This window comes from Zonotrichia albicollis, chromosome Z (assembly GCF_047830755.1).
Source record: "Zonotrichia albicollis isolate bZonAlb1 chromosome Z, bZonAlb1.hap1, whole genome shotgun sequence".
Lineage (NCBI taxonomy): Eukaryota > Metazoa > Chordata > Aves > Passeriformes > Passerellidae > Zonotrichia > Zonotrichia albicollis.
In genome coordinates this window covers 16,422,192-16,448,896 of record NC_133860.1, presented here as the reverse complement: position 1 = coordinate 16,448,896, position 26,705 = coordinate 16,422,192, and the positions used below count along the sequence as shown (strand labels likewise).

The 26,705-nt window shown below is 47.3% G+C and overlaps 1 protein-coding gene across 1 annotated transcript; it reads left to right on the top strand.

Annotated features, from left to right (window-relative positions):
- Window positions 1–11: 11 nt before the first annotated feature.
- LOC102069065 (myosin-IIIb) lies at window positions 12–26,374 on the top strand. Its single transcript, XM_014268330.3, has 30 exons — window positions 12–201; window positions 271–336; window positions 411–541; window positions 3,239–3,341; window positions 6,186–6,288; window positions 6,760–6,916; window positions 7,220–7,322; window positions 7,589–7,717; window positions 8,918–9,026; window positions 10,135–10,251; window positions 10,686–10,786; window positions 11,241–11,327; window positions 11,499–11,564; window positions 11,844–11,957; window positions 12,868–12,979; window positions 14,272–14,318; window positions 14,629–14,694; window positions 14,984–15,103; window positions 15,990–16,075; window positions 16,323–16,370; window positions 17,887–17,934; window positions 18,108–18,199; window positions 19,365–19,496; window positions 19,846–19,961; window positions 20,282–20,481; window positions 22,488–22,577; window positions 23,429–23,594; window positions 23,925–24,197; window positions 24,416–24,489; window positions 25,575–26,374. The coding sequence occupies exons 1-29, from the start codon at window positions 76–78 to the stop codon at window positions 24,464–24,466; spliced, it is 3,159 nt and encodes a 1,052-aa protein (XP_014123805.2). The 5' UTR covers window positions 12–75; the 3' UTR covers window positions 24,467–24,489; window positions 25,575–26,374.
- Window positions 26,375–26,705: the final 331 nt, after the last annotated feature.

Below are 26,705 nucleotides of genomic sequence, written 5' to 3'. Positions count from 1 at the left end.
GGGGCGGGGCCGGAGCGCGGCGGGGCCGGGCCGTGCCGAGCCGGGCTGGGCAGGGCAGGGAGGCGGCGGGCAGCGATGGTGCCGCCGGGGCAGCGTGGCCCCTCGCCCGGCGAGGCCGGGGACCTGGCGGCGCTGGCCGAGCTGGACGAGGCGGCGCTGCTGGCGGGGCTGCGGGAGCGCTTCCTGCAGCAGCGCATCTACGTGAGTGCCGGGGGCCGGGGCGGGGGGCGGCGGCGGGCGCTCGGCTGACCGGCTGTCCCGTCCCCACAGACCGACATCGGAGACATCCTGGTCGCCATGAACCCCTTCCAGCCGCTGCCGCTCTACGGGAGAGAGGTGAGCGCCGCGCCCCCCGCCGCGCCCCGCCGCCCCCCGGCCGCTCACCCCTCTCCGCTGCCGCTTCCCCGCAGGTCGCCGAGCGGTACCGGCGCCTGGAGACCGACGCGCTGCCGCCCCACATCTTCGCCGTGGCCAGCCGCGCGTACCACGCCATGCTGGGCCGCGGGGGCGGCGGACCCCGCAACCAGTGCATCCTCATCAGGTGAGCGGCGGCCGGAGGTCCCGGGGCCGGCGGGGGCCGGGGGTGCCCCCGAGCTCCCGCTGGGATCTCCCTGCCCAGGGTTCAGGTGAAGCTCCTCTCCGGTTCTGTTGGTGAGTCAAAATCCATCTGCGCTGGCAACTCATCCTTCATCCCGGCTGCTTTCGAGACAGATGAGCGGGCACGTTGTGAGAACGTGTGGGCAGACAAAACTGGCTTTCCTGAGCAGCTCGGGCAGCAATCTTTATAACAGTAAAGATGCCGAGTTCACTTCTGGTGGGGAACCAGCCGCTGGAATCCTGCTCTGGGAAAAGCTATGGGGTGCTCTGCTCTGGCAGCACAACTTCCATGGTAAAAGCTGTAGTATAAGTTGGAAGGGTGATAGTGGAAAGAACCAGTTTTCCCAAAGTGAGCTTCCCAAGTGTAAGCAAAGAGCAGGAAGTATTAAAATTTGCTTTTCTGGTCTAAGACCTTTGGGAATATGGTTGGGGAGGATCTTAAAGTCGTGGGCAGTTCTGTGCTCTAGAAGTCAGGGAAAAGTTGTTCTTTTAACCAAAGAGCCTACCAGTATCACAAACATTTTACTCCATTTTGTCACTCTTGGTCTGCTTGAACTCTGCAGCGCAGCAGGTAGCATCATTTAGCAGAGAAAGCCTTAAACAACATCAACTAGAAGAGAAAGCATTGAAAAGTGAGGAGAAAGCCTTGAAACATTAACTGCCTCTTCTCTACAGCTGGGTGTTGTAGAGAACTGTTTAAATGTCCTCCCAATTAAAATGCTACTTGCCAGCTTGTTCGATTTAATGCTCCTTTGTATTTGCCTTCTGATCCTTTTATCAGTACTTTCGGTTTACATGGTGTGGAAGTTGACTGCTGAATCCCTGCTGAGTGTTTTGGTGGGACTGGGAGCTGACTTTGAGGGGCACTTGAGCCCCACTCATTTCTGTAGCCTTCAGGCCATTGGTGCCTGTGCTTTACATGAAGTACTCTCAGCAAGTGGTGGCCGTGGGGTCACGGGTAGAAGATGCACTGCTGGTGCGGCTTTGGGGCATAGAGAGCAGTCATTGTGTTTCTCTTGGGAGGTGGAAGACAAGAAAGAGTAACCTGTGAGAATTTGTGGTCAAACCAGCAGTCTGGTTGTTTTCTGCCAGCAGTTCAGAAATGAATCTGATATACTCCTGTACTTTTACCTGGTCTGTGTGTTACTGTCACAGGAAGTTCATGGTTTTCTTCTCTGTGGGTGGTGAAACACTAATTAACAAGTTTTCCTACATGAGCACAGTTGGGGTGAACAGGGAAGGGAGGATGAGGTCACTCCTGTTAGATCACAGTTCCCCACAACACCACAGAAACACACCAGGATCTGCTGTCCCTGGTGGTCTCTTTGGTGTCTCCAGCTGAGCCTTAGAGGTCTGGATTGCATCCCTCAAAGGTGATGTTGGATGAAGCAGCTGCTGCCAGATCATAAGTGCTCATTGCTACCAAATTGTCTTCAGCCACAAATTCCACTGGCTCCTCTTGCCTTCCCAGTCCCAAAGGACATTAGTCATAGCCTGCATGTGCTGCAGTACAGCACCTGGGTCACCTGAAGATGACTTAGCATTTCTTCAGAGCTGAGGGCAGTTACACACCAGCTGTGCTTGCAGGGCCTTGTGAAGGTGTTGTGCTTGTTGGAGGTCTAAGGTCAAGCTTGAGCCATGGAAGTGCTGTTGGATATTTTTTTTTTGTCGAGAAGGGAGTTACTGAAAAATAAAATTAAACTTGACATTCTGAGTAGGGGCACTTGATCTCAACAGTGAGAACAGGGGCATGTTCTCAACAGGCAAAATGGGCCTTTTTCGTTTATATGTTTTTGGATGGTGCTGATCTGACCTGTGTTTGAGATCAGGGACCTGCTTGAGGCTTTTAGCCACCTATGACACACACTTGATACCAAGCTCAGAGCCACTGGCAGCTACAAAGCAGTAAAGCCACACCACATGCTCAAAGGTCGGCTCAAAGGAAATGGGGACCTGCCCTCAAGTATGCCTCCAGCATTTCCTGCACTCATTTTTTTCATGCGCATGCTGAAGTTCTCAGCTGGTATGATGTTGTCAGTTAAGGGCATATTGTCCCAATGATTCTACATTCCCTCTCCCAGGACAGGGAGCTGGTTGTTTGACTTGGAGGCGGAGGCGCCGTGGATGTGTGACAGCACAGTGACGTGCGCTGCTGGCACTGTGGGAGTGTGGGCAGCTCTGCACCTGCATTCCCAGCTGTCTGGCACATGGATGTGTGAAACACTTGAGATCTGAGACTGCCACTGCATCTCATGATCAATATCCAGGTGTGGGAGTGATGTAGGTAGGGCAAATCTCTCTGGAGAAAGAGGAAGTTGTTGGCTCCAGCGTTTTCAAGGAAGTTGATGTACCAGATGATTTTTGAAGCAGAGCAAATAGTCTGTCTGATACATACCATCCAGAAGTGACAGCATGGGGTGTATCTGTACTCCCTTGCAGAGGGGGAAAAGTTCCCTGATGAAGAACCTCATGGTTCACATGTAAAGCTGTGGCACATGAGTTTTTAGTCACACAGGTGATTTTGCTGAAAAAATTGTGAAACTCTTGCAGAGCACTCTCAAGTGATGGAGCACTTGAGCCATAAGGGGCAGAACAACTATACTTTAAGGTTGATGGAGTTTATTTTGCTTTTTCTTGGCAGTGGAGAGAGTGGTGCTGGGAAAACAGAGAGTACAAAGTTGTTGTTGCAGCACATAATGAATCTATGCAAAGGCTACTCACAGCTGGAGCAGCAGATACTTCAGGTAGGTCATTGCAGGATGGTGCTTGAAGGTGCAGAAGCAACACTGCTGCAAGAAAACTTGCATTAGGCTTAGGAAGCCTGCTGGTGAATCGCCACTGGAAATCAGGGAGCCACACACAAGACACGTAAGAAAATAGTGGATAAGAATGGTGAGATACCTGGCCACAAATTAGAAGGGTTGGTAGGTCAGTAATTCTGTTTGCTGGAGATGGTTCTTAAATTAGAGAAAATCATTGCAATCACTTATCACGTCCTCTTTTACAAAAGATTGGTGGCATATCTCTAAATAATTTCCTGTTTGAAGTAAAACAAGGTAGATAGAACATGCCACTTTCATTAAAAAATCAGACCTTCATTTAATAGTACAGAGGGATGAAGAATTCATACACCCTTTAGTAACCCATCCTTGGCTACTTATACTGTCAGGCACATACCTGCTAGGTAGCTAACTGCCATGCTTGCTCTTTTCATATATCTTTGCTAGCTCATTTTGAAACATATTTGACTCTTTGGTCTGAAATATTTCCACTTGAATTTCTCCCCAGGAAGCTGTGAGGTTTATATAAACAAATCATACTTTAAACCGTCCATGTGATACATTAACAAGAGTGAGTTCTTAGCTTCATTTTAGTCTGTCTTTTCATATTTTCTGTAGAAACATAGAGGTCTTTCTCTGTGTGGTAGGTTAACTTCAACCAGTGCCCACCAAGCCACTCTGTCACTCCTGCTCCTTAAGTGGACAGGGATAGAAAAACATAACAAAAACTCATCAGTTGAGATAAGGACAGTGAGATCACTGAGCAACTACCATCACAGATGAAACAGGCTCATCTTAGGGAAAATTAATTTAATTTATTGCCAGTTAATGTCAGAGTACGACAATGAGAAATGAGAACAAATCTTGAAGCGCCTGCCCCAATTCCTCCCTTCTCCCTAGGCTCAACTTGGCTCCCAGTTTCTCTACCTTCTTCCCTCCAGCAGCACAGGCAGATAGGGCATGGGTGTTGAGGTCAGTTCATCACATGTGCTACTGTCTTCTTCTTCATGTTCTTCCCCTCCTCCAGCATGGGATCCCTCGCACAGGAGACAGTCCTTCTCAGGAACAGAGTCTTCCAGCATGGGTGCCTTGACATGATGCACTCCTTCAGGAGCAGGCTGCTCCAGTATTAAGACCCTCCCTGAGCTACTTCAGGAGCAGACTGCTCTGGTCTGGTCCCCTCTGCAGGGTACAGTCCTTCAGGAGCAGGGTACTCCAGTGTGGGCCCCCCACAGGGTCACAAGTCCTATCAGCAAACCTGCTCCAGTGAGGGGCTCTCTGCACAGGCCACAGCTCCTGCCAGGAGCCTGCTCCAGTGAGGGGCTCTCTGCACAGGCCACAGCTCCTGCCAGGAGCCTGCTCCAGTGAGGGGCTGCTCTCTGCACAGGCCACAGCTCCTGCCAGGAGCCGGCTCCAGCACGGGCTTCCCATGGGCTCCCAGCCTCCTTCAGGCATACCCAGCTGCTCTGCTGTGGCTCCTCCAGGGGCTGCAGGGGAATCTCTGCTCCCCCCTGGGCCTGCAGGGCCTGCAGGGGCACAGCTGCCTCACCCAGGGCTGCACCAGGGGCTGCAGGGGAATCTCTGCTCTGGGGCCTGGAGCAGCTCCTGCCCCTCCTCCTTCACTGACCTGCGTCTGCAGAGCTGTTCATCTCACACATTCCCACTCCTCTCTCTTTTCTGTGGGTGCACAGCAGTTTTTATCCCAGAGGCACTGCTGCTGTCAGTGGTAGGCTCAGCCTTGGCCAGTGGCAGGTCTGTATGGCTCTGTTGGACTCAGGGAAAGTGTCTGGCATCTCACAGAAACCAGCTTTAGCTCCTCCTGCAACCAGTATATTGGCACAAAAACTCAGTGCCCTGTGCTCTGCTTTGGGCCCTGGAATGGTGAATTAATGCAGTGTGGTGTCATCCATCGTGGATCCAAGGTGAAGGCCTTTGCTGGGTTGTGGAAATGTGACATTGATACACCTGCTGTCTCTGCTTAGAGCTGGCTTGGGCCACACTGCCAGGCTGCTTCTGATCTGAGCAGGTTCCACAGGCAGGAGTGCTGTGTTTGCAGAGAGCCTAGAGCTGGCTTGCAGTTCCTTCCCTGGAAATAATTCACTTCAGCCCAGATGAGCTGCCCTTGGAAAGCCTAGATATAACGGTGAAGAAATAATGTGCATCTTACTTGGTTTCTGTAGATATGTCCAAAGACTAAAGTTAGTCCTCTGGCGGATTGCCATCATATCTTAAAGCTGTGTTCAACAGGCTGTCTAGCATCTACTCTGAGGCATTGTTCTTTCAGTTGACAGGCATTCTTTACTCAAATATAGAAAAACTCTCATTTTGCCACCTTTGCATCCAGCTTAGCAAGCTGGTCTGATTGTTCTGTTAATTTCTTTATAATACACAGTCCTTATGTCTACAAATTTCAGTAGCTAAGCTGTCATACTTAATAAGTGAGTGCCATGGTGACTTTGTTTACAGCTGTTGTATAGCACTCAGTTTATCTGGTGACAGCAGGTACTGTGTGGAAATAGGTTGTACCAACCTTAACTTCTAAAAAATTACTCAATGATCTTACTGAGATCCCAGCAGTTCAATTGTACTGATCATTGTTAATCTCAAACTGCTTTGTCTTTGTGATATTTGCCTCTTTGAATTTCTTTATCCAGGCAGAGATAAAACAGGTGCTCATCCATATTCATGGAGTGGTTCCTTTTCCAGCTGAACTCTGAGTAGAAAATGCTAAAGATAAATTTTTCCAAGTAAGTTAGATTGGTTTGCTTAATCTGAAGAATGTTTGTTCTCCTTCTTCGCTTGTTTTAGGTGAATCCTTTGCTTGAAGCTTTTGGCAATGCCCAGACAGTGATGAATGACAACAGCAGCCGCTTTGGAAAATACATACAGCTGCGTTTCCAGAGAAATACAGGTAAAGTCAAGGGCAGTTACTAGCCTGGGGAGTGGTTAGGAACTGGAGGGAGTAGACTGAGTAGCCAAAACTTGTGGAGGGTAAAATTTTGGCATGTGCCTCCCTGTGGGAAGGGTGTGCAATTAAGTAAAATCTCAGAGCAACCACTGTTGGATAGGACCTGGATGGGATTAGGCCTGGATTTGGACAGAGTGGGAGTATGGGGGTGAGAGTGCAGGGTAAGTGTCAGTAATACTATGGTGCCAGAAGCCTTTGTTTCTGCTGAAAGAGGTGAACAGAAATCTCTAAGACCACAGGAAGCATGGAGAAGCCCATTTCCAATGTAGTGGGCAGCCTAGAGGGTCTTGCACACAAGAAAGTTAATTTAGACAATTCTCTGCTCCTGGCACCAAAGAAGAGATGTGGGACAGCCCAGGCAGCTTCATGTCCCCCAGAGTGAAGTTCCCCACCCTGTCACCTTTTTGTGTGCAGTGCAAGGTGCCAAGCTGAGTGAGTACCTGTTAGAGAAGTCACGGGTGGTACGACAAGATACCGGGGAGAGGAATTTCCACATCTTCTACTACATGTTTGCTGGACTGTCTGCAGAGCAGAAGGAGATGTATGGGTTATTGGATCCTTCACTCTACAGGTATGTCAAAGGCAGACCCTAGTTTAGTCTTTGTGATGGGTGGTGAAGGGGAAAACAGCATAATGGAGTTTTTTCCTCTGCACTGGGGTTTTATCTGTGAGTGAGTGGAAGCTGGAGCGGGATCTAAATGGAGCTACATGAAGAGATACAGACCATCATGGAAGCTGGGAGGTTAGGGGTCTCTGATGCACTACCTTGGAAAAGTTTCTTTTCCCTTCTGGTGATCTACTTTGTGCCCATCAGGGATGACTGAGTTACAGTGCTGATTGTGTGACAGTTTTTATGGGATGTGCACTTTCTCAGGTACATAAGTGGACGATTTGGTACACAGGAAGTAGCTGAACACTGGAAGCACAAATACCAAGAGGTTTGCAATGCTCTTGACATGGTGGGCTTCCAAGAACAGGTTAGTCCTGGGACTGTTTCATTTCCATCTCTGCTTCCTGCAGGCACAGGGTTTCTTTGTAGCTCCTCTCCTGAAGCTCAGACCTATTTCTTTCTCTAGATCTTCCATGTTACTTCCAGACCACCTGAGTCTGCCAGACTTTGTGGAGACCTTTTTCCCACAGGTTGCCTGTGCCTCTTCCCTTAACCTCTCCAACTTCTGGGTCATCTGTGTTGTACATGCTACATGCTGGTGGGTTTTTCAGTCACCTTTCTTTTGTGTTTTAGGAACAAGTGGACATGCAGGCTATCTTGGCTGGTGTGTTGTCTCTGGGCAATGTGACCTTTGAGCCTGAGGAGAGCAATGGGTCTGTGAAGGTCAGTGAGGGCTCCAAGGGATGGCTGAAGGCTGCAGCGGTGAGTCACAAGAAATTTTCATGAAACCTTATGGGTATTATGCTCTTCCCCACTGGCTGTGTGGCTGCAGGAGCTGTTCCTGCCAGAGGATGTTTTCTGCCTCAGAATGTGAGGGATTCTAAAGAACAAAGTTTTTTTTTGGAAATGTACAGTTTGACCCCATGACAGCATCTGTGTTCGCTGCTATTCATACCCAGAGAGATGCCTCTTGGCTTCTGTTTCTTGTGTGTCTAGAACCAATGTCTTGCACAGTCAGCACATACCTTGCTGACTTCATAAAACACAAGCTTTTTAAAACTAAATGTTTTATGTTAGTGAATTTGATGCCTTGGAGAAATTCAGGTGTGCAATATCTGCAGATTAGTTCTGTGTTTTCATCAGATTTTGTCCAGGGATATCACCCTAAATGCTGTCATTTTTTTGTTGGTTATTTTGAATTAAGCTTTCTATTATTTTGCATTAAGTTATCACAGATTAACAAGTATGTATTTCCCAGGACCATTCAATTTTTGTTAAATGGGATGGAGAAGTTATCCTTCTTTTTTAACAACTCAGGACAGAAAAAAAGTAACATCCTTCTCCCTTTTCTATTTCTTTTCATTTTGACCTGTTTGAAATCCCAGCACCCTTGCTCTTTGGTTTCACTCTCATCTCTTTGCTTGTTTCCCTCCTACACTATACCAGAAACAACCACCTACTTCTGTTCAGCAGCCAACTTCTTTTTATCTTATTTCTGAAAGCCTGCTCCTCATTTCTTGCCCACAGGAGGGGAATTCCTGTTAAACCACTGAGGGGTTGTGTGTGTCTGAGTTTGCTTTGTTTCCTGCCTCTGGTGTGGGTTCCTGTGACTCTGAAGCTCAGATGCTTCAGCACCTGCACAGTCACCTCGGTGTGGTGCTGTTCAGTAAGTCATTAAACTGCCCAGCAGGGACTGGTGTGGCTCCCAAAGAAGGTGAAAGGTGGCAGCACTGGAGGAGCAAAACAAAAAGTGTTTGAGAGCAGGTGTGTGAGGCTGGTCACTGCGGGGGTGGAGCAGATCAGAGCCCATATCTCACTCTGGTGCCAGCAGTAGCACTCGCCTTACAGTGGGGCTCACAATGGCCTGAGCTGGAATCATGACCCCTTTACACACAGACATAATCCCCATGAGCAGAGTGAGGGTTTACAACTGACTGTCCTCATCTCTTTCCTGTTTCCCAGGGTCAGTTTGGAGTCCAGGAAGATGAGCTGTTAAAATGCCTGATTTGTACAACATCAGTGACCCGAGGCGAGCAGATCCAGCGCTTTCACACCCAGCAGCAGGCAGAAGGTAGGAAACACAATGAATTGCAGATGTGCTGGCTAGAAAGACTGGATTTTGATGGAAGGGTATCCCCACACACATGTGCAGCTTGTTGGGAACAAAGATGTCCTTCTGTGCCCTTTCATTCCTCTCAAACAGAGGAAAGTATGTCAGTGTTTATCTGTTTAGTCGCTTACTGACATGGAGGGCCATGAATGCTGCTTTTGTTTAGTCTCCAGGAGACTGCAGAGATTAAATGAGAAACCAAGGAATTAGCTTTGCTTTCTGCCTCAGTCCAGCCCAGAAAGAAACTCTGGGTATTTGTGCAAAACAGTTCCCCTGTTGCAGAGTGCTGGCAGTGTGCAGAGCTCTAGGTAATAGATGGAGAAACAACCACGAGAGCAACAAGATGTCAGTCACAGTGTCAGAAATTGAGGGAAAAGAGTAAAATAGCAAGCACAAGGTGTTATTTTTCCTTTCAATAAAACAAAATAATCTAAAATAATCTGTACCAAAAAGTTCATATAAATGATAGTACTTTAAAAGATAATTTTAAAAAGAGATTATTGCTTCAAATAAATGAAAGAAGAAAATGAAAATGAAATGGGATTAGCTAGTTCTATTTTACAAATTTCTCTAGACAATAAACTATACATCTCTAATCATAAGTCATGTTAATTTGGTCTCCTTCTTAGAATGTCAGCAAGGTTGTATCAATTGTGTCCTTTTCTTAACTACAGAATTTAAACACTTAGCAGCTATGGGCTAGGAGGAAGAGAACCGTCCAGTTTTCCAAGTAAAATTTGGAGCTTCTTCCGTGGTATAGCAGTGAGGGGATCCATACTTAGTGTGCCTTCAGAGAGGAAAGCAAGTCTCTGGATATTCTAAAAAGTGGCATGACTCAAAATGCCCTGGTAGGCGTGGCTGATCATGTAGAAAGATTGTGAAGATTTTGAAATTGAAGAGCTGTTTTTACCCACTTGCAAAGGATGGGGACAATCCAATGTTTATCTGGTCTTTAAAGTAGCTTCCTATAGCCATTTTTACTAGAGGTGGGTGTATTGAGCCAGCCTGTGTTGTGTGCCCTGCTCTCATGTGGAGCCCATCAGTGAGCTGCTGCTGTTCCTCTGTGCAGATGCTCGGGACTCCATTGCAAAGGTGGCCTATGGCCGAGTGTTTGGCTGGATTGTTTGCAAGATTAATGAGCTGCTGGCTGAGAACGTGGATCCTGATGTGGAACTGAGGGAGATAGGTGAGTTCTGCCTGCCTTGCTCCTGTTCTGTTCTCAAATGTGCATCCCTCAGCCATGACGAAGGACAGGGCACAGCATGAGGTTTCACAGAGCTTGTGTGCTGGGGTGCATTATCAAAACAGTGATCCTGCCAGAGATAAGAGTCAGCAGTATGAAGTCTGTTGGGCTTTGTGCAGCTCTGAGCAGTCAGTTGATCTGAAGTAACTGAGGCTGTTCTGGGGCACTCTGGCTTAGCAGAGAAGCCAAGGTGGAGGGGGTCTTCTCTTAACTAACTCTTCAAGCTGTGGAAGAGCTGCCACTGGTGTCTCTCTTGGGTGCATTTTCCCTGTGCCACAAAGCTTTGTGGTAAGAGATTTAGTTGTGTGTTGGCGTACACAGTAATCTGCAGGGATGGTCTGCAGGCTCCACTATGTGCTATTCTTCCCTTTTTTTAGGCATCTTGGATATTTTTGGGTTTGAAAACTTTGCAGTGAATCGTTTTGAACAGCTTTGCATAAACTTGGCCAATGAGCAGCTGCAGCATTTCTTCAACCATGTAAGTCTGCTGGAGGTGACCTCACCTTGTATTGCAGGGAAAGCAGAACACTTCTCCACCTGGCACATGCAGGAGAGCTTGGGGAAAAACATTTCTATTGCCTGTAAGGACAGAAATAGTGAATAGTGAACCAAAATAGAGAGCAGCAACCTTCCCTGCTGGGGTAGGAGAGCCACTGGGACAGAAAAGGAAGAGGTAGATGGATCAAGCAGTAATCAAAGTTGTAATAGCAGGGACACTTCCACTCTGACAAGTGTACCTGTTTTATGCACCAGCACCAGTGAGTGCCAGGGTTATAGAGAACCATGGAGAGCAGCAGCCACATCTTGGACCTCTCATGCTGTGGCTGAGAGTGCCACACCCCCGTCCTCTTGTTCTGGGTAGGAAGGAAAGTGTTCAGGGTTTGTCTAGCCAAGTCTAGTGAGTGCTTCAACCTCTTTTTTCTTTATTTCAGCACATTTTCCAGCTGGAGCAGGCTGCGTATAAGGAAGAAGGGCTGCCTTGGGAAACTATCACATTCAACAATAATGAACCTATTTTGGTGAGTGAGAGGACTGACAGAATGTAATTGGTCCATCCAGCCAAGAGAAAAGTCTTGCTCTTTCTTTGGGGGGGAGATGCACCTGGGAAGAAGCTCTGCAAAAGTTGGTAAGGGTGAGAGGGGATGTCCTGCACTGCTTTATGTATTTGCCATGCATCTTCTTTCCTGCAGAATCTGCTCCTGGCCAAGCCACTTGGGCTGCTGTCTCTTCTGGATGAGCAGAGTGCATTCCCTCAGGTATGCATGAGACAGGAGGCAGGGAAAATATTGTGGGACTGATATATCAGTGTCTCTCTGGGCTACAAAGAAAGCTCTTGGGCTGGAGCACAGGATAAACAGAGATGTCCCCATGTGTGACTTATGAGACAGGTGGTGGCACTGGCATCCCTGAGAAGAGTCAGAGAGAAGGTACAGCAGAAAGACTACTGCACAGCCAAGGATACTTCCAACATTGTTTTGATTCTGTGTGTCCTCATCAGGCCTCTGTTGCAGCTTATGAAATCTGCTCTCTTGCAGGCAACTGATAAGACATTTGTGGATAAACTAAACAGCAGCTTTAAGGGGAATTTACACTTCCAGCCAGCCCGAGGCCGTGTTTTGGGCTTCAGCATCATTCACTATGCTGGGAAAGTATGTACTGTTTGCAAGAAGAATGCTGTTGGAGGGGGTGGGGGTGTTGCCTGACAAATAAGGCTTTGATGTTAAGGAATGTGTGGTCTGAGGATGACACTAACAGAAGTGATGTGTTCCAGTGGATTGCCTCCTAGAATTCCCTGGGATTTATGTAAAAATTACTCTCCGGAAAGTGGGGCTACCTCTCAGAAGTGTAGCAGATTTACAAGAATCTGCTATTCTTCTAATCACCATTCTATTAGGATTCTAGTCCTAAAATAATACTTTATAAATTACAGTGTCCACTGTGCAGCACCAAAGGAGAGGTTAAAGGCTTTTTCTTTACTTAATGGGTTCCAGAACACAGCAGTGACTATTTTTTTGCAAACGCCTGGGAGCACTGTGTAAACAGCAGGGTAATGAATGTTTTGAAAGTGGAGGCAGTTATTTACACATTCACTGGTATCTAAGCAGCTTGAGACTTAGCATTATTGCATGTAACTTTACTGCCACCAGTATTGAGAGCATTGGTCCACATTAAATTGAATTGATTGGAGGTAATTTTTGGAACAGGAGCAGATATGACAATTCAGGTCATTGTAACTTGCAGTTTAGTAATCTAAACTCAGCATTGTTGACTAAGTTATTATTTGTGACATTCGTCATTACAAAAATTAACATTTAACATGTAAAAGGTGGATGTCTTGGTGTTATGCTGCACACTCCTGTGGTTCTGATGCCTCTGGCATGTGCATGGTTGGGTTCCTTAGGGCTGGCATCTGGGGTGCATATTTGTTTAAAGAATTCATGTGCAGGCCAGAGTACATTCAGTTTAACTCATGGTCAGCTCCCAGCAGGCTGTGGAAGTGGCTTTTACAGCCAGCCTGTGTGCCCTGCTGTCCTTAGTGACCTGCTGCCCTTTCCCCAGGTACAATATGCTGCCCGGGGCTTTCTAGAGAAGAACAGAGACACCGTGCCAGCCAACGTCCGCGGGCTCTTCATCAACAGTGTCACCCCCTTGCTCAGTGTGCTGTTCACAGGCAAGTCCTCTGCACATCCAGCATGAGTCAGGGCTTACCTTGGCAAGAGTTGAGTGTGGGCATGAGGCTCCTGTGTTTCCCAGAGTGTGTTTCACAGCTGGAAGCACCAGAGGGACTCTGGGAATGCTGCAGCCTGCACTGGAGCTGTCAGAGCAACATGTTTATTCCCTGCCATGGAAAGCAAGGCAGGTGTATCCCATTCCAGAGAATTAGCCACCCCTCAGATGCCTTCCCATCTTCTCCAAGGGCAGTGCAGGACTGTCTCCACTGGTGCTTTCTACACACTCTGTTCTAGTCTAGAAATGAAGCTGGTCAAGATCATAGATTCTGAAAATGGAGCTTCAAAAATTGTTAAAAAACTCTCAGTCGTGCATTATTTTTCTCCTACCACTATGGTCCCCTTTTCCAGTTATCAATAAGCCTTCAGATGCTCCAAGCCTTCCAATTAAATTAAAAATTTAGAGAAAGGTCAGGTGGATACTTCCTTGGAAATTGGCTGGCTGAACACTATGCTTCTGGTATAGTAATTTTTTTGTCCCATTCAGTCCATGCCACTTTCTGGGATTTACAAGAAACTGATGAATTTAATTTCTGTTCTCCACTGTGTTTTTCAGCTACTGCTCAGGACTATCTTTCTTCATTACCATTTTTGCACTGTTGCTTAGCCTAGTCTCAACTCTTTTAAAGTTCGTAAACATCAGATACAACCTGTTCTCAGTTTGGCTGTCCAGTCTGGGCAATGGCTTTAGGTGCTGAACAAAGAGTTTGGTCCAGATGACCTCCAGAGGACATTGCTAACATCATTCTGTGATTTTATGACTCACATGAAGCCGCTACATCAAGGGTGCACAAGACTCTTACTAGATCTTTAGTAAATTAAAATTCCCTGGTTTTCTCATCCTGTCACTGAATTAGTTATAAGCTATCTGATATATAACCTCCTGATAATCTGTGATTGTCTGATAAATATCTGATAAATAACCTCCTGAGTGCTGTAGGTGAGCTCCCCATTTGCTGTCTGTGCCATTTTTTCTGCACTGTTAGATGCCCATTGATGATAATTCTACTGAAAGTCATTTAGGCTTATTTAATAACATTATGGTCTTGTCTTTTCAGTGGCAGAAATTAGTAAAGACTGCCTTGTGTGCTTCCTACAGTAGTTCCATGTGGTGAAACTGAACATCCTATGATTCAGTATTTGTAAGGAGGTTTGTGTGTGAAGTGAGGTTTTAATGTTTAGCCCTAGTGCATTGCAAAGGTACAAAATCAGCTAATTGTCTTTGTTCTTCCAGCCACTATCTCCAGGACAGGGACCCTGATGCCTCATGTGAAAGCCAAGGTATTGCACTTCAGGTCTATATCACAATTGACAAATGTTACCTGATAATTACTATTTGAGAAACTATCTGAAAAAGGGCAGACAGTAGTTGGTTTAAAATAAGAGCAGACAGCAATCAGCTTGTAACAGTTTCTCCTTTGGTTTTTACCATGTTTTGTGCTTGCTTCTCCCATTTATATGTTTGGCTTGTCTTCCTTCCCGTTACATCCATTCTCCCTCATTTTTTGCCATCTGCCTTCCAGGAGTGCTCTTTGGCTGTCAGTCAAGCACCTCTTTCTGAAGCTGATCCTTTGTTTTGGTCTGGTTTCAGGTTGTGCCAGGAGCAGATGACAAGTTCAACAGCACACGGAAACAGTCTGCTGGAGCTCAGTTCCGGGTACGCCACTGCTGCCCTGAGGTGCCCCGTGAGATGAAAGCAGTGATAATTTTATCTGTGCAAGTATCACTGCGCTGCTTCCAGAGTGCTAAGCATGGTTAAAGCAGACATTATGTAGACAGGGGTTTTCCTGATGGCCAGGCAGGGCTAATCATGGTGGGATGGGCCCAGTTGTTGCCAGAACCCAGGAGGTTGCTGCAGGGTGAGAAAACAGTCCTTGCTGAAGGATATTGCACATGTGGCAGTGCTTCAGCTTGATGGACTGTTGGTCTTCCTTTGCCCTTGCCAGCATTCCCTGATGGTGCTCATGGAGAGGATGTATTCTGCCAACCCACACTTTGTGCGCTGCATAAAGCCCAACAGCCAGAAGGAGCCAGGTGTGCTGGACAACCAGGTGGTGCTGCTGCAGGTGGGCAAAACCAGTGTCCTTTACAGGGATTTCTACCACATCTCAGTGGGAGGGCAGATTCCACCAAAAGGCTGTGAAAAGGTGGCTCAGTTGAGTCTTCCCTTGCAAGAGAAAGAGTGGCCATACTTTATGTATGTGTAAAGATTCTGAGTACTTGGTAGTTTTTGTGGCACAGTCTGCTAGGTCCAGATTTTGCAGTCTTTGATCTCTCTCATTTCTTTTTCATGAATGCAATGAGATCTGCTTGTCAGGCGCTAGGATTCATCTTTGTATCTCCCCCTGGATGGGACTGGTACAGACAGTACTCTGGAAAAATTGCTTCCCAGAGGAGACTGTTCTCACCATCAGCCAGGGCAACTTTGACTAGAAACCAAGATGGGATTGCTTTGATAGGATCTGAAATGCACTGATATGATTTTAGTTGGATATTCTGTCAGGTCTGAGGTATAGATGCCTGAAAGAATACTGAAAATGATTAGAAGAGTTCAGAAAGCTCAGCATCCTCTTTAATGTATATAAGAAAGGATAGGATTAAGAGGAAGTTCATCCATGCCTCAGAGTGTTTCTGTGTCCAGATTTGGAAATATGAAGCTATCCTCTAAGGGACAGAAGTAAAGCAGTACCCATGGCTGGAAGGTGAAGTTATTTCAGTTGTTGGTTTTTATGGTTTCCAACTTCTAGCTCAGAGTGGTTAATCATCAGAGTTACAGGATGAGGTAATTTCAGTTCTTAACCAAAAAAACATTTTCAGAAAAAAGCTTTTTCATTTTGAACTGGGGAAGTTTAGGGCTGAATGAAGTAATTTCTGCCTGCAAAGGAACAAAACCAGTGTCATAATGACCTGTTTCTCTTTGTTTCTCTGATCCTCTTTGTGGTGCTGTTTCAGCTGCGGTACAATGGGCTGCTGGAGACAATCCGTATCCGAAGAGATGGTTTCTCCTGGAGACCCTCCTTTGAGGAATTTGCTGAAAGGTCTTTTAAAACCTCTGAATATTCCTTGTTAGATATTATTTGGGAAATTACCCTGATAACCAGATATGGGCAATGAGTGAAGGAGTTTCTTCAAAGTTCATGTGGTTTGAGGTCATGGGGTTATTTGCTGTGGAGGCTGAGTGGGAAAGATAGTGATTTGTTGTTTTTTGCTGTCAGGGTGATAGGGATCAGCTCAGCCCATCAAGGATGTGGCTTTTATGTGTTTGTATTGGTCTGTTTTCCACAGATATGGAATCCTTCTAGTTAAACCTGGTGTCCCCCTCACAAAAGAAAGGTAGGAACATTAACTTTGTTATGTGCAATCTGGTTTGTTTTTCAGAGGCTTTTACACTGAGTAACATAGAAAACTGAGTAAAAGGGACAGAAAAAAGAGGAGGGGATTTTGTGGTGATGGGGAAAACGGATCCCAGGCAAGGACATTAAATGTTTAAAAAGCATTTGGTACCATGATGAATTAAATTTTTCTTGAGTTGTTATGTAGCAATTAAATTCAATTGTTGTAAGTGTTCCAAGTGTTGTTGTGCTGTGAAATGAAAACTGACCCATGTATTTAATTGGGGAGTGACAATAATGGTCAAGGGTGTCCACTAAACTCAGCATGGCAGGCACTCAAGTACTGCTGCCAGGGTCCCCTTCAGGCTTTTTCCTGATGGCCCATGGGAGAAGAAGTTACAGACAATGCTGAACTGGCAGGCAGCACTCCCAGGCTAGAGAAGATGTTTCTAAACCAAGAATTTTGTCTCTGTACAGGCGAAATATACCATCAACACTTTTGGAACCCAACTGTTACACACATAAACATCCTTCCAGCTCTGCAGAGAAGCAGGATTTTACCCTGCCAGTGTTTTCCTTCCTACATCTAGGGCAGCAGTTCCCCACCTCCTCTTCTCCACTTTCCCAGCCTCTCCTTCCTGCCAGTGTCAACTGTGATTGATAGTGAGAATGAATCATGTAAAGAAGCCAGCTGAGGGGTTTTTTTAAGTCATTTAAGAAAAGGGTTTGAATGATCTCCTGGAACAATTCTCTCCTGGCAGTAGCTCCTCCTGCCTTCACAGTGCTCCCTTGAACTTCCTGATGCTTCTGAATAGAAAGAATTTCAAACCCAACTGAGGTCACAAGAGAATCTCATAGATGGGGAGAGATTATTGTAAAAAGGCAGTGTGGCGTGTTTAGAGGCACAAAAATCATGGGATGCATTTCAGAAAGAAAGTCCCGTGGATGTGGATTGTGGCACTGTGGAAATTGACTGAGATAGAAGGAAAAACACTTCTGCTTTCCTGTGTGAGATATTAGCAAAAAGTGCCACTATGATTTCACAGCCTGGATTAGCAGGAGAGAGAGGAAGCTGTCTGTGTGTTGCAGCTAGAGCTGCTTTCAGTTCCAAGTGTCAGGGAATCTTTCCGAGTGACCCAAATTTTATCACTGGAGTCTGCAAAATGAAACTGAATTGGAAAACAGACTTTCTCCCAGAAGTCTTGCTTTGCTGACCTTGCAACTTGTGTCCTCCAAAGGGCTTGGAAACAGAATGAGGAAAAACACTTCTGAGAATAAAATAGGCTCTACAGAATTGCCTCCCAGAGAGCTGAAGTAAATCTGCCTCTGGGAACCCCTTTGCAGATGTTCTTCCCAAATGTGATCCTAGCTGTACCTCAAGGTGCATTACAGACTGACAGCCAGTTTACTGACTGTTGGGAATTGCTGAGGCACTTTATATCCCTTTATGCAACTAAAAAAATTGTTGTTGGCTTTGGGTGGAAAATTATTTATTTCACTTTTTTTGTCTCTTTCAGCTGCTTGGAGATACTGCAAAGTACAGAGCTGAAAGGCTGGATTTGTGGGTAGGTGTGGATCATTGCTGTAGGGAACAGGAAGCCTAAGATTTTACATGTGTAAGCTGTCACCCGTTCTCTTTAGGGAGAATTCTGTGGTTTTAGAAATGGGCCCTTCAAAGGATGATGGATAAAAGTTTAGACAGTGTTTCTCACTGCATCTTTCTCTTCCAACTTCATAGAAACTCTCGACTTTTCTTTAAATATTGGCATCAGGAACAGCTGGCAAAGTATGTGGAGCGACTGGAAAGAGCAGCAGTTATCATACAGAAAGGTGAGTGCTGGGACAGGAGCTGATCTCAGACCAGGGGAAGGAAAGCCTTTTCTGCAGTCCCTGCTCCACCTTTGCAGAGGACAGAAGGGTAGGGCAGGTGCCATCTCTATGTCAAGGCCCTGTGAAGTGAAAGTGCTTCTTGCAAATGCCAATATTCCCAGTGTTCATCCTGAATCAGGGAGAGCCCTCAGTGTCTGCCTTGGAAAGGGAAAATGTGTGCAGAAGAGCTGGGCTGAGCAAGGCAGGCACATGATTTGGCTGTGTCCTGAAATCTGGCTCACTGTCCTCTGGAGTAAGGATTGTTTGTGAGTTGGGTTGAACTGGGGAGAGGGAAATGAGTGAAGCAGATCTCATTGCTGTTTTCAGAGACAGGCAAAAGGGGGTGAAATTTTGATTTGGTTTTTTCCTTTCCTTTCCACGTAGCATCTGCTCTAGCAGCCCATCTCTTCAGAGTGGCTGTGGGCAGATTGGTACTTCCCTACATGAGGGCTATGCATCCAGGAGGAGGAGGAGGCTGCTGTCACCCTGCTTAGCTCCCCTCTGTTGCACTTCTGTTCTGTATGGGTTGTTGCACTGCTGGAGCATCTGAGCAACTTCCAGCTGTGCACCAAAGAGTGTGACAAACATCAGATGGTCACAAGCTGTGCGCGGTTGTCATCTGTGGGGAGGGTGTGTGGGTAGTGGGAAATGATAGGGTGCAGCTTTCTTAAAAAACACTTCATGTGTTTTAATAACTGGTAGAGTAGGTGGGATCACACAATGTCTGCAGTCCTCCCGGTGAGCCCTGCAAATGACTGCTTATGGGAAAGCTTTTCCGGTGGGCTGGCATCAAGGAAATCCTGTCTCCTTCATGGTGTCTAGAAGGACAGAGATGGATGGTTAACAAGACCTTCTGTGAGGTTTCTTTTAAGGTATTCAATGCCCTGGCATTAGAGATGAGAGCTTAGATCTGTAATTTGACTTCTATAAATCTGTGATCTTGCAGCTTAGAGAGTAGAAGACAATTCTCACAGGGTTTTGGCTGCCTGCTCACAGTAGAGTTTCCATTGCTCTTTATTAACATGATTCAGGTGTTGAGGGCTTTGTACTGGGTGAAGGACTATCACCCAGTGTTCTTCCCCAAGAGAATTACAAAGGCATGAACAGCATCTTTTTTTCTGAACAGTTTTTAGGGGATTCAGATGCAAAAAGAGTTTCCTAAAACTGTTGGCTGAGCTGAGAGCTCAAGCACAGCGGCTACAGGAGGAGGCAGAGAGAGAAAGACTCCGGCAGCTGGCACTGGCCACAGAGGCCCAGGGTGAGTTGTTCCCACTCACAGTGACCCAGGGCATGTCCACTGGTGTGGTGATCACCTTGAAGTGCTCTGAGCTCCAGGTCATGATGGCCTGCCCTGGGATGGGAATTCCATCAGTGTGGTGGGCAGGGAGCTCATGATGTTTCTGCTCTTTAGAAGTGTGGCATTGTCTGTAGGGAATAGAAGCAGCATAATGAAGGTAATTTGCCTGGCTGTGATGGAAGGAGGGCCAGGCTGTGGTTTTGCCACATAATCCATGCAGCACAGCCTATCCCAGTCCTAGGCCTGTGGAGAATAGATCTCATGGATCTTGGGATGCTTGAGTTCACCTACTTTTTTCTTCTTGTTGCAGAAAGAAGCTCCCTTCCAGTCCCCATGCCACGAAAGAGGCGCCCTCAGTCTAGTCCTCATCCTTCTGATCAGTCACAGCAGCCACCAGTGCCACGGCCACGCAGCAAACTGACAGAGGTAGCAATACTGGCTCTGCTGGGGGCCCTGACCCTGGTGTGCTGGTCCCCTGCTCCATCCACCTTCTGCATGCACTGTTCTCCTGCGTGCAGTCCCAAGAGAATGTTATCATTCTTGTCATGAGAAGTGTGAGTCCTACTGTGGTTAGATAAAAAGCATGGTCAGGACCTTTGAGGAACTGAAAGCAGCTTTCAGTAGTTGGTGGCTGATCTTCTCTTAAGGGACTCAGGAGCTGGGTCACCTGCTGAAGTGATCTCTTCAAATGTCCCTTGCCTTTGACTTTGCTTTCGTGCTGACTTACCCTCTCTCCTTGCTTTCAGTCCACTCCTTTTGATAACTTCTTGAACCCTTCTGTGCCTCCTCCTGTTCTGGGAACTGAGGAACAGACTGGGGAAGAAGCAAAAATGAGGAAACTCAAGAGAGGAGCAACTCTCCGCTGGTTCACAGAGACACAGGCCCAGAAGGTCATGCAGGATGATGGGGCCTTTCCAAGCTGGCTGCAGGGGATGATCACTCGGAGGTGAGTCCTCTGGACACAGTGACCACAGGTGGAAATCAATGTGTCCTTAGGACTGTGTAGCTTGGATTGGCCAGAAAGGAAGTGGAATAGGAATGGGAGTGACCAGCAAAACTTTTCCTTTTTAATCTGTGAGCATCAAACCCTTAAGGGAAAGCTTGGGAGTCCCTGTCACAGGTTGTAAAAGCTGAGACTTTATGTAGGTCCATGGAAAGACCGTGGAAACTCATAGTACATAAGTCCACTGCGTCCCTAAATACAGATCCTATGTAGGGATGGGAGGCTTGTAAAGAAATCAGAGAAGAAATACACACATGCTGAACTTTCCCTGTTCTGGACCATTTGCAGAGACATGAAGATGAACTTTTGGGTTGATTCTTTATGACAGTTTTTCATATTTCAGTAGAGGTCAGGAGATGACCCCAGTTTACAGCAGGAGAATATAGAATTCAGCTTACTTTTATTTTAAATATTAAGAGGGACTTTAGGGAGTAGCCAGTGGCAAAACTCCACCAAAGCCCTTTGATACAGGCAGAGGAAGGGTTTTTGTTGATACCTCTGTCTATCTAAGGAGGATGCAGCATAGGTGACATTTGCTTCTAGTTAGTCTGGGAGAGATATCCACTAAGCCCTTCTTTCTTATGGATCTGTTTGCAAGACTTTGTTTAAATGCTTGAACTTTTTCTACCAGGTCTGCCTCACACTTTTCTCTCTTGGCTGAGTCAAGCACTGCTTTCTGAGTGAAGCAGTGGCATAATCAGAGAGGTGCTGATTATGCCAGTACTCATACAGGAGCAGGATGGCATTACAGTTTCACCTGTGTGCAAATTGATCTGTGGTGCTCCACACTTGTTAACTGCCAATATCCTGTAATTTCTTTTAGTGGGATTCCTTTTTCAGTGTTGCTGCCATGTGAACACTCTCATCATCTTGCTTTAGTTTCCTTTTTTTTTCTGTTGAAACTGCAATTATCCTTCAACCTTATTAGATGTGTGTTCTTAGATTTTTTTCAGATTTTTTCTTTTTTGTTCTTGGATTTTTTTCTTCTTTCTTGGGTTATTTTTTTTTTTGTCTCTGTTTACTCAGTGACATTACACAGCACATTTGCTTGGTAAAGGACACTACTCTAGCTCACAGCTCCCTGGTAACTGCATTTCTTTTAATTTTTTTATGATAGTTATTGATGCCCTAACCTGTAATAATTCTTTTATCCACAGATGAAATAATGTAGGAGAGGAGTTAGTGTCTGGAAGACAAAACAATCTAAATTCAAGTATAGACTAGCCCTGAGCACTGCACAGTGAAGGATGTGGCAGATCCTTCCCAAAGACAGTGGTGCTTAAGCAGAGACTTAAGTTTTCACACAGCAGTGTGAGCTCAGCCTCATGAAATGGAGCAGCCAGAGCAGCCCCAAATTGCCCTGGTGATTTGCAGTCACCTTTAGCCTGGAGCAAAGCACAAAGCAGAGCTTTGTCTGTTGGGCAGAGGAGGGGAAGACCTCCTTCCAGCAGGAAGTTTAGAAAGCCAGAGTGGTGTAATCCAGGCTGGTGTTTTTTCCAAGGTGCTGGGCTTACCCAGTACCCCACAGCATCCTGACTTCTTCATCCCTGGGCCATAGGAAGTGCACACATGCACAGATTCCTCATCTCAGTGGTGCTTTGTGACATGCGTGGTGCTGGAAGGCAGCTGTTGCTATTGCACAATCAAACCTGCTGGAGCAGGTTTGGAGCAGCCCTGCTTGGAGAGGCTTTGGCTGAGAGTACGGTGCTTCCTCAGCCTGTTGGTGCCTTCTGCACCACCAATCTGAGTCGTGAGAGGTTTGTGTGTGAAGTGAGGTTTTAATGTTTAGCCCTAGCGCAATGCAAAGTGTTCTGTAGCCAGGAGCACATGGGGCAGATGCTGGGCCCCCTGGGACACTGTTGGGCTAGCACATGAGATAGGATGTGAAACGCAGCAGTGTGGCAAGGCAGCTGCTGGCTCTCTGCTGAAAAACTTTTTCTTGGTTCCAGGGAAGCTGAAAACTTGCTGATTGACAAGCCCTTGGGTTGCTTCCTTGTTCGGATCAGCCAGAGCCGGCCAGGCTACATCCTGACATACCGGTAGGTGATGGGCAGGGGAGGCTCAGGGGAGACATTATTGCTCTCTACAACTCCTGGCAGGAGCCTGCAGTTGGTGGGGGTCAGCCTTTTCTTCCAGGCAGCTGGAGACAGGACAAGAAGACACAGCCTCAAGCTGTGGCAGGGTAGGTTCAGGCTGAATGTCAGGAGGAATGTCTTCACAGAAAGGGGATGTCAAGCACAGGAACAGGCTGCCCAGGGCACTGGTGGAGTCACCATCCCTGGAGGTATTTAAAAGATATGTAGATGTGGCACTTGGGGACATGGTTTAATGGCATGGCAGTGCTGTGTTAAGGGTTGAACTTGAGAATCTTCAAGGCTTTTCCATCCTAAGGAATTCTATGAAACTGAGTACTGCATGAAATTCTGTGATCCTGGAATTTTGCCGTCATAGAATTCTTGAATTCTGTGATTCTATAAAACTGCTTGACTGGAGGACATTACCTGTTCCACAGAGGAGTCCAGTGAGGATCATGTTCAGCCTCTCCTGTAGTGGGTGCCTCAGGGAGTTTGTAGTACCAGCTGGGATACTGCAGAATCTGTCTCTTACTGAAAAAATAGACGTGGTTGTGGGTGGGGTGCTGTAGCTCCAAGGGTAGAGGTCCTGCTTAGGCTGTACTCTGTGTCTGAGAGGGCAAACCAGGTTGGAAGGAGATTGCAGCACCTAAGAGCGCATGTTAGTGCCCAGCACATCTCCCGCCAAGTGTGGTACTTGTTACTGAGGATCCTGATTACAGCTGGCTCTGGGGACCACAGATGCAGGAAGCAGGAGCCAGGTTCTGACAGTCTGAGGCCCCCATGTCGTGACTGTTTCTGTCCATCCCTCTCCCCAGGGGCGAAGGGCGCTGCAGACACTACATGATCCAGGAGCAGTCCAACGCTCGCTACGTCATCCTGGGCGAGGACCGGGCGCACGCCTCGCTGACCGAGCTGGTGCGCTACCACCAGGGCGTGGGCATCCAGCCCTTCATGGAGACACTGACTGTCCCCTGTGGGCAGGTGAGTGCCCAGCGTCTCCAGGGGGAAAAGAGGATGGGGCGTGGACTGTGCCTGGAGTGAATGCTTGGAGACACAGCAGCAGCATCTCTTTTGTGTTCCTGTTGAGGGGTGTCCCATTTTGGCCAAGCAACTTGGCTGCTTCTGCATGAACTGGGAAACGCTGCTAGCTGGGGAGTGCTGGGATGGGGGAGAGGCACTGGCAGGTGGATGACACCCTGCTGCCCCCTGAATGTCAGCAGTGGCCACTGCTGGGTATTTCTCTTTGTTGTGCTGTTCAGTGTGTGTGAAGGGTCTGCAAACCACTGCTGAATCCACTCCTTCTTTCTCCAGAAAAGTAGTGAGAGCTTGAGTTACAAAAATCTGGAGAACCTCACCCTGAGTTCACCAGCAGACAAGGGGGAGACTCCTCAAGAGAAGCAGTCCTGCCCCTCCATGCCTTCCAGTGGCACACCTGCTCTGCAGTGGTTCAGGAGGACCAAGAATTTCCAAAACCAGCAGACCCCAGAGAAGAGTGGAACAAAGCCTAGCTCTGGAGAGAGCAACCAAGGAGCCTTCCCTCGCCTCCGCTCTTCCATACGCCTGGCAATGCAGGAAATCCAGCAGGTGAGATGGGGCATGTCCTCTGCTAAGCCTCAGTCCCTCTAGCACACATGGAATTTCCCTGCCCAGAGGCAGGAGAGAAGAGGGTTCCACAGTTAGCACTTGATTTCTTAGCTCCTGGGTCATAGGTTTTATTTGGTGATCAAGACTGTATTCCTTGGAATATTCCTTTACCAGCTTGTGCTCACCTGCCAATGCTGTTTCTCTGCTTCTCATCACAGTTCGCTTCCAGTTCCATGAACATGTCTAGAGAAAGGAGCTCACTGCACTGAGAATGCACAGCCTGGGTGACACGGTAAGAGGAGGCAGTGTACAGGGGGGGAAAGCAACAATTGCTGTTTCTGGGATGTGGAAGAGCAAAGGAAATTTTCCCTTCACGTTTCACCTGTAGCATCTCTTGGCCACAAGCTACATAGAAGTAGAGCAGGAAAAACAGAGAGCAGCAGCCAGCTTCCATCCCAGGACTACACAGAGACCAGGGAAACCTGGGAAAATCAGCCTAAGTTTGGGTTCCCAGCAGCTGTGGTGCAGGGAGTGCTTGCTGGAGGGAGCTCACAGTTTGTTGGAGGGCTGGTGCTGGGAGGATGAGGGCTACCAGGATGCATGGCACAGCAGTCAGCTCCAGTGGCTTCCTTGGGTGGAGGGGCAGTGGTGGTGGGGAGCCCTGCGGGGTGGCAGAGGCAGCGAGCTGAAGGCAATGCTCAGAACACGGGGAAAGGCCGCAACTTTGTTGATGTAAAGAGGACTTTCAACAAAGTCTCAGCAGTGGAAACACTGCTAGTGACTGAGATTGTGATACAGTGGGTGGGTGACACAGGTCTGGAGCGGGTCAGAAGAGGCCTTTTGACTGACCTTGCCTTATCCAAAGTTTTTGGTGGATGTGCAGCTTCCCTGTCCCACTTAGCTGCTGCAGGCAGCTGGGAGCTGTAGTACACCTCTGGAAGATTCTTGGTATGTGTCAACTGAGCGTGGAGAGGGATCAGAATACCATGCTTTTGGCTGCTGACCCACTGCAGGGCTTCCAGCCACACACCAAGATTGCCAAGTTTCCTGCCTGGTTCTGCTCCCATGCTGGAAGTCATGCCGGAGCAAAGCTTTCTAGCTGGGGTCTGTCTTGTCTTTCTCTTCATAGCTGAGAAAGACAGGAACACTTCAATAGCTGAAAAAAATCCTCTCCCTGAAATGTTTGGCTTAGTTGCTTCATTTCTCTGTGTCCCATTCATTGATGTGCCCAGGGGATGCTCCCTGTGTCAGAGGTTAGGCAGAAGAAAGATAAAACACAGGGATCTGCATAGATAACTGCAAGCTTGTTGTACTGGGATACCTAAATGGAATCCTTCTGTGTCCTCCAGTGAGTTGTGTTTCTTGACTTTCTTCCAGGTCCAAGTGGCTCAGATCTGTCCTCTTCCAGTGCTGTTGGGCCTTGCCTAACAGTGAACACATCCAGAGATACAGCAGCCCTTTTTTCTTTTTTAAATTTTTTTTTTACTTTTCTTTGCTGCACCCAGCTGTCCCTGTGCTTTCAGACAGGGCTGATGCAGAAGGTCCCTTTCCTCAGCACTGAGGCAGATTGTGACTGCAGCATCCAGACCAGTCTGATCCTGGCAGAGGGGAGAGGATGGGGACAGTCACACTCTGCACAGACCCACAGTGCCTGACGGGCTGTGTGTCAGTACTTCAGTGTTCCTGGACACTCCTCGCCTAGCACTGTGAATAGTCACAAACTAGGTATCTCCCAACAACCTCTTCTGCCACAAATATCTGATTACCTACCTCTTTCTCTTTCAATATTCTCTGTTTTGGTCCTGTGTGTCTGCTGCTCTGGGAGCCAAGGGAAGTTGGGCTTGGGCAGTAAAAAACAAAACTGAAGTGTCCTTTTTGTTGAGTGCAGGAGCACTTGAACAGAAGCTGAGACAAGGTCAAGAAGGTCTTTCTTGTAAAGGGGATTCACTGCCCTTGCACCAGTGTGCTGGCACACTGCTCCACAGTCCTTAACCAGAGCTGAAGTCAGGGAATCATTGGTGAAATCCTCTCACTCATCCTGGCTGAAATCTCTACAAGTCCAGGCTGGACAACAAGCTGCTTTACACTGAGGATGAGTAGAGGGCTTGGAATGTAAAGGACCATACTACTTGTTCTGTTTTTTCTACCTTTTAAAATAAATCTTTTTTTTTTGCCTATGTGGAGAAACTCAGTGTTTTTTTTGTTGTTGTTGTTACCTGCAGTCAGTTCAGCCACAAGTGGCAAATGAAAGAGAGCAGCTAACAGCTCTGGGGGTAGACATGGGATCGTGTGAAAGTGGAGAAGCTGAAGGCACATGGGGCATTGACCCTGGCATACAACTGCTACCTATAACAGCCACTTCTCTTGTACTTACTTCTGCCTGAAGTACTTCTGGAGTGCTCCTTACACCACTTGTAACACCTCTCTTCTCAGCCAGCCTCATTTCCTTGTGGCTCCATTTCCCTGGCTCTGCTCGGAAGGACAGCCAAGCTGCCCACCCCACCTGCC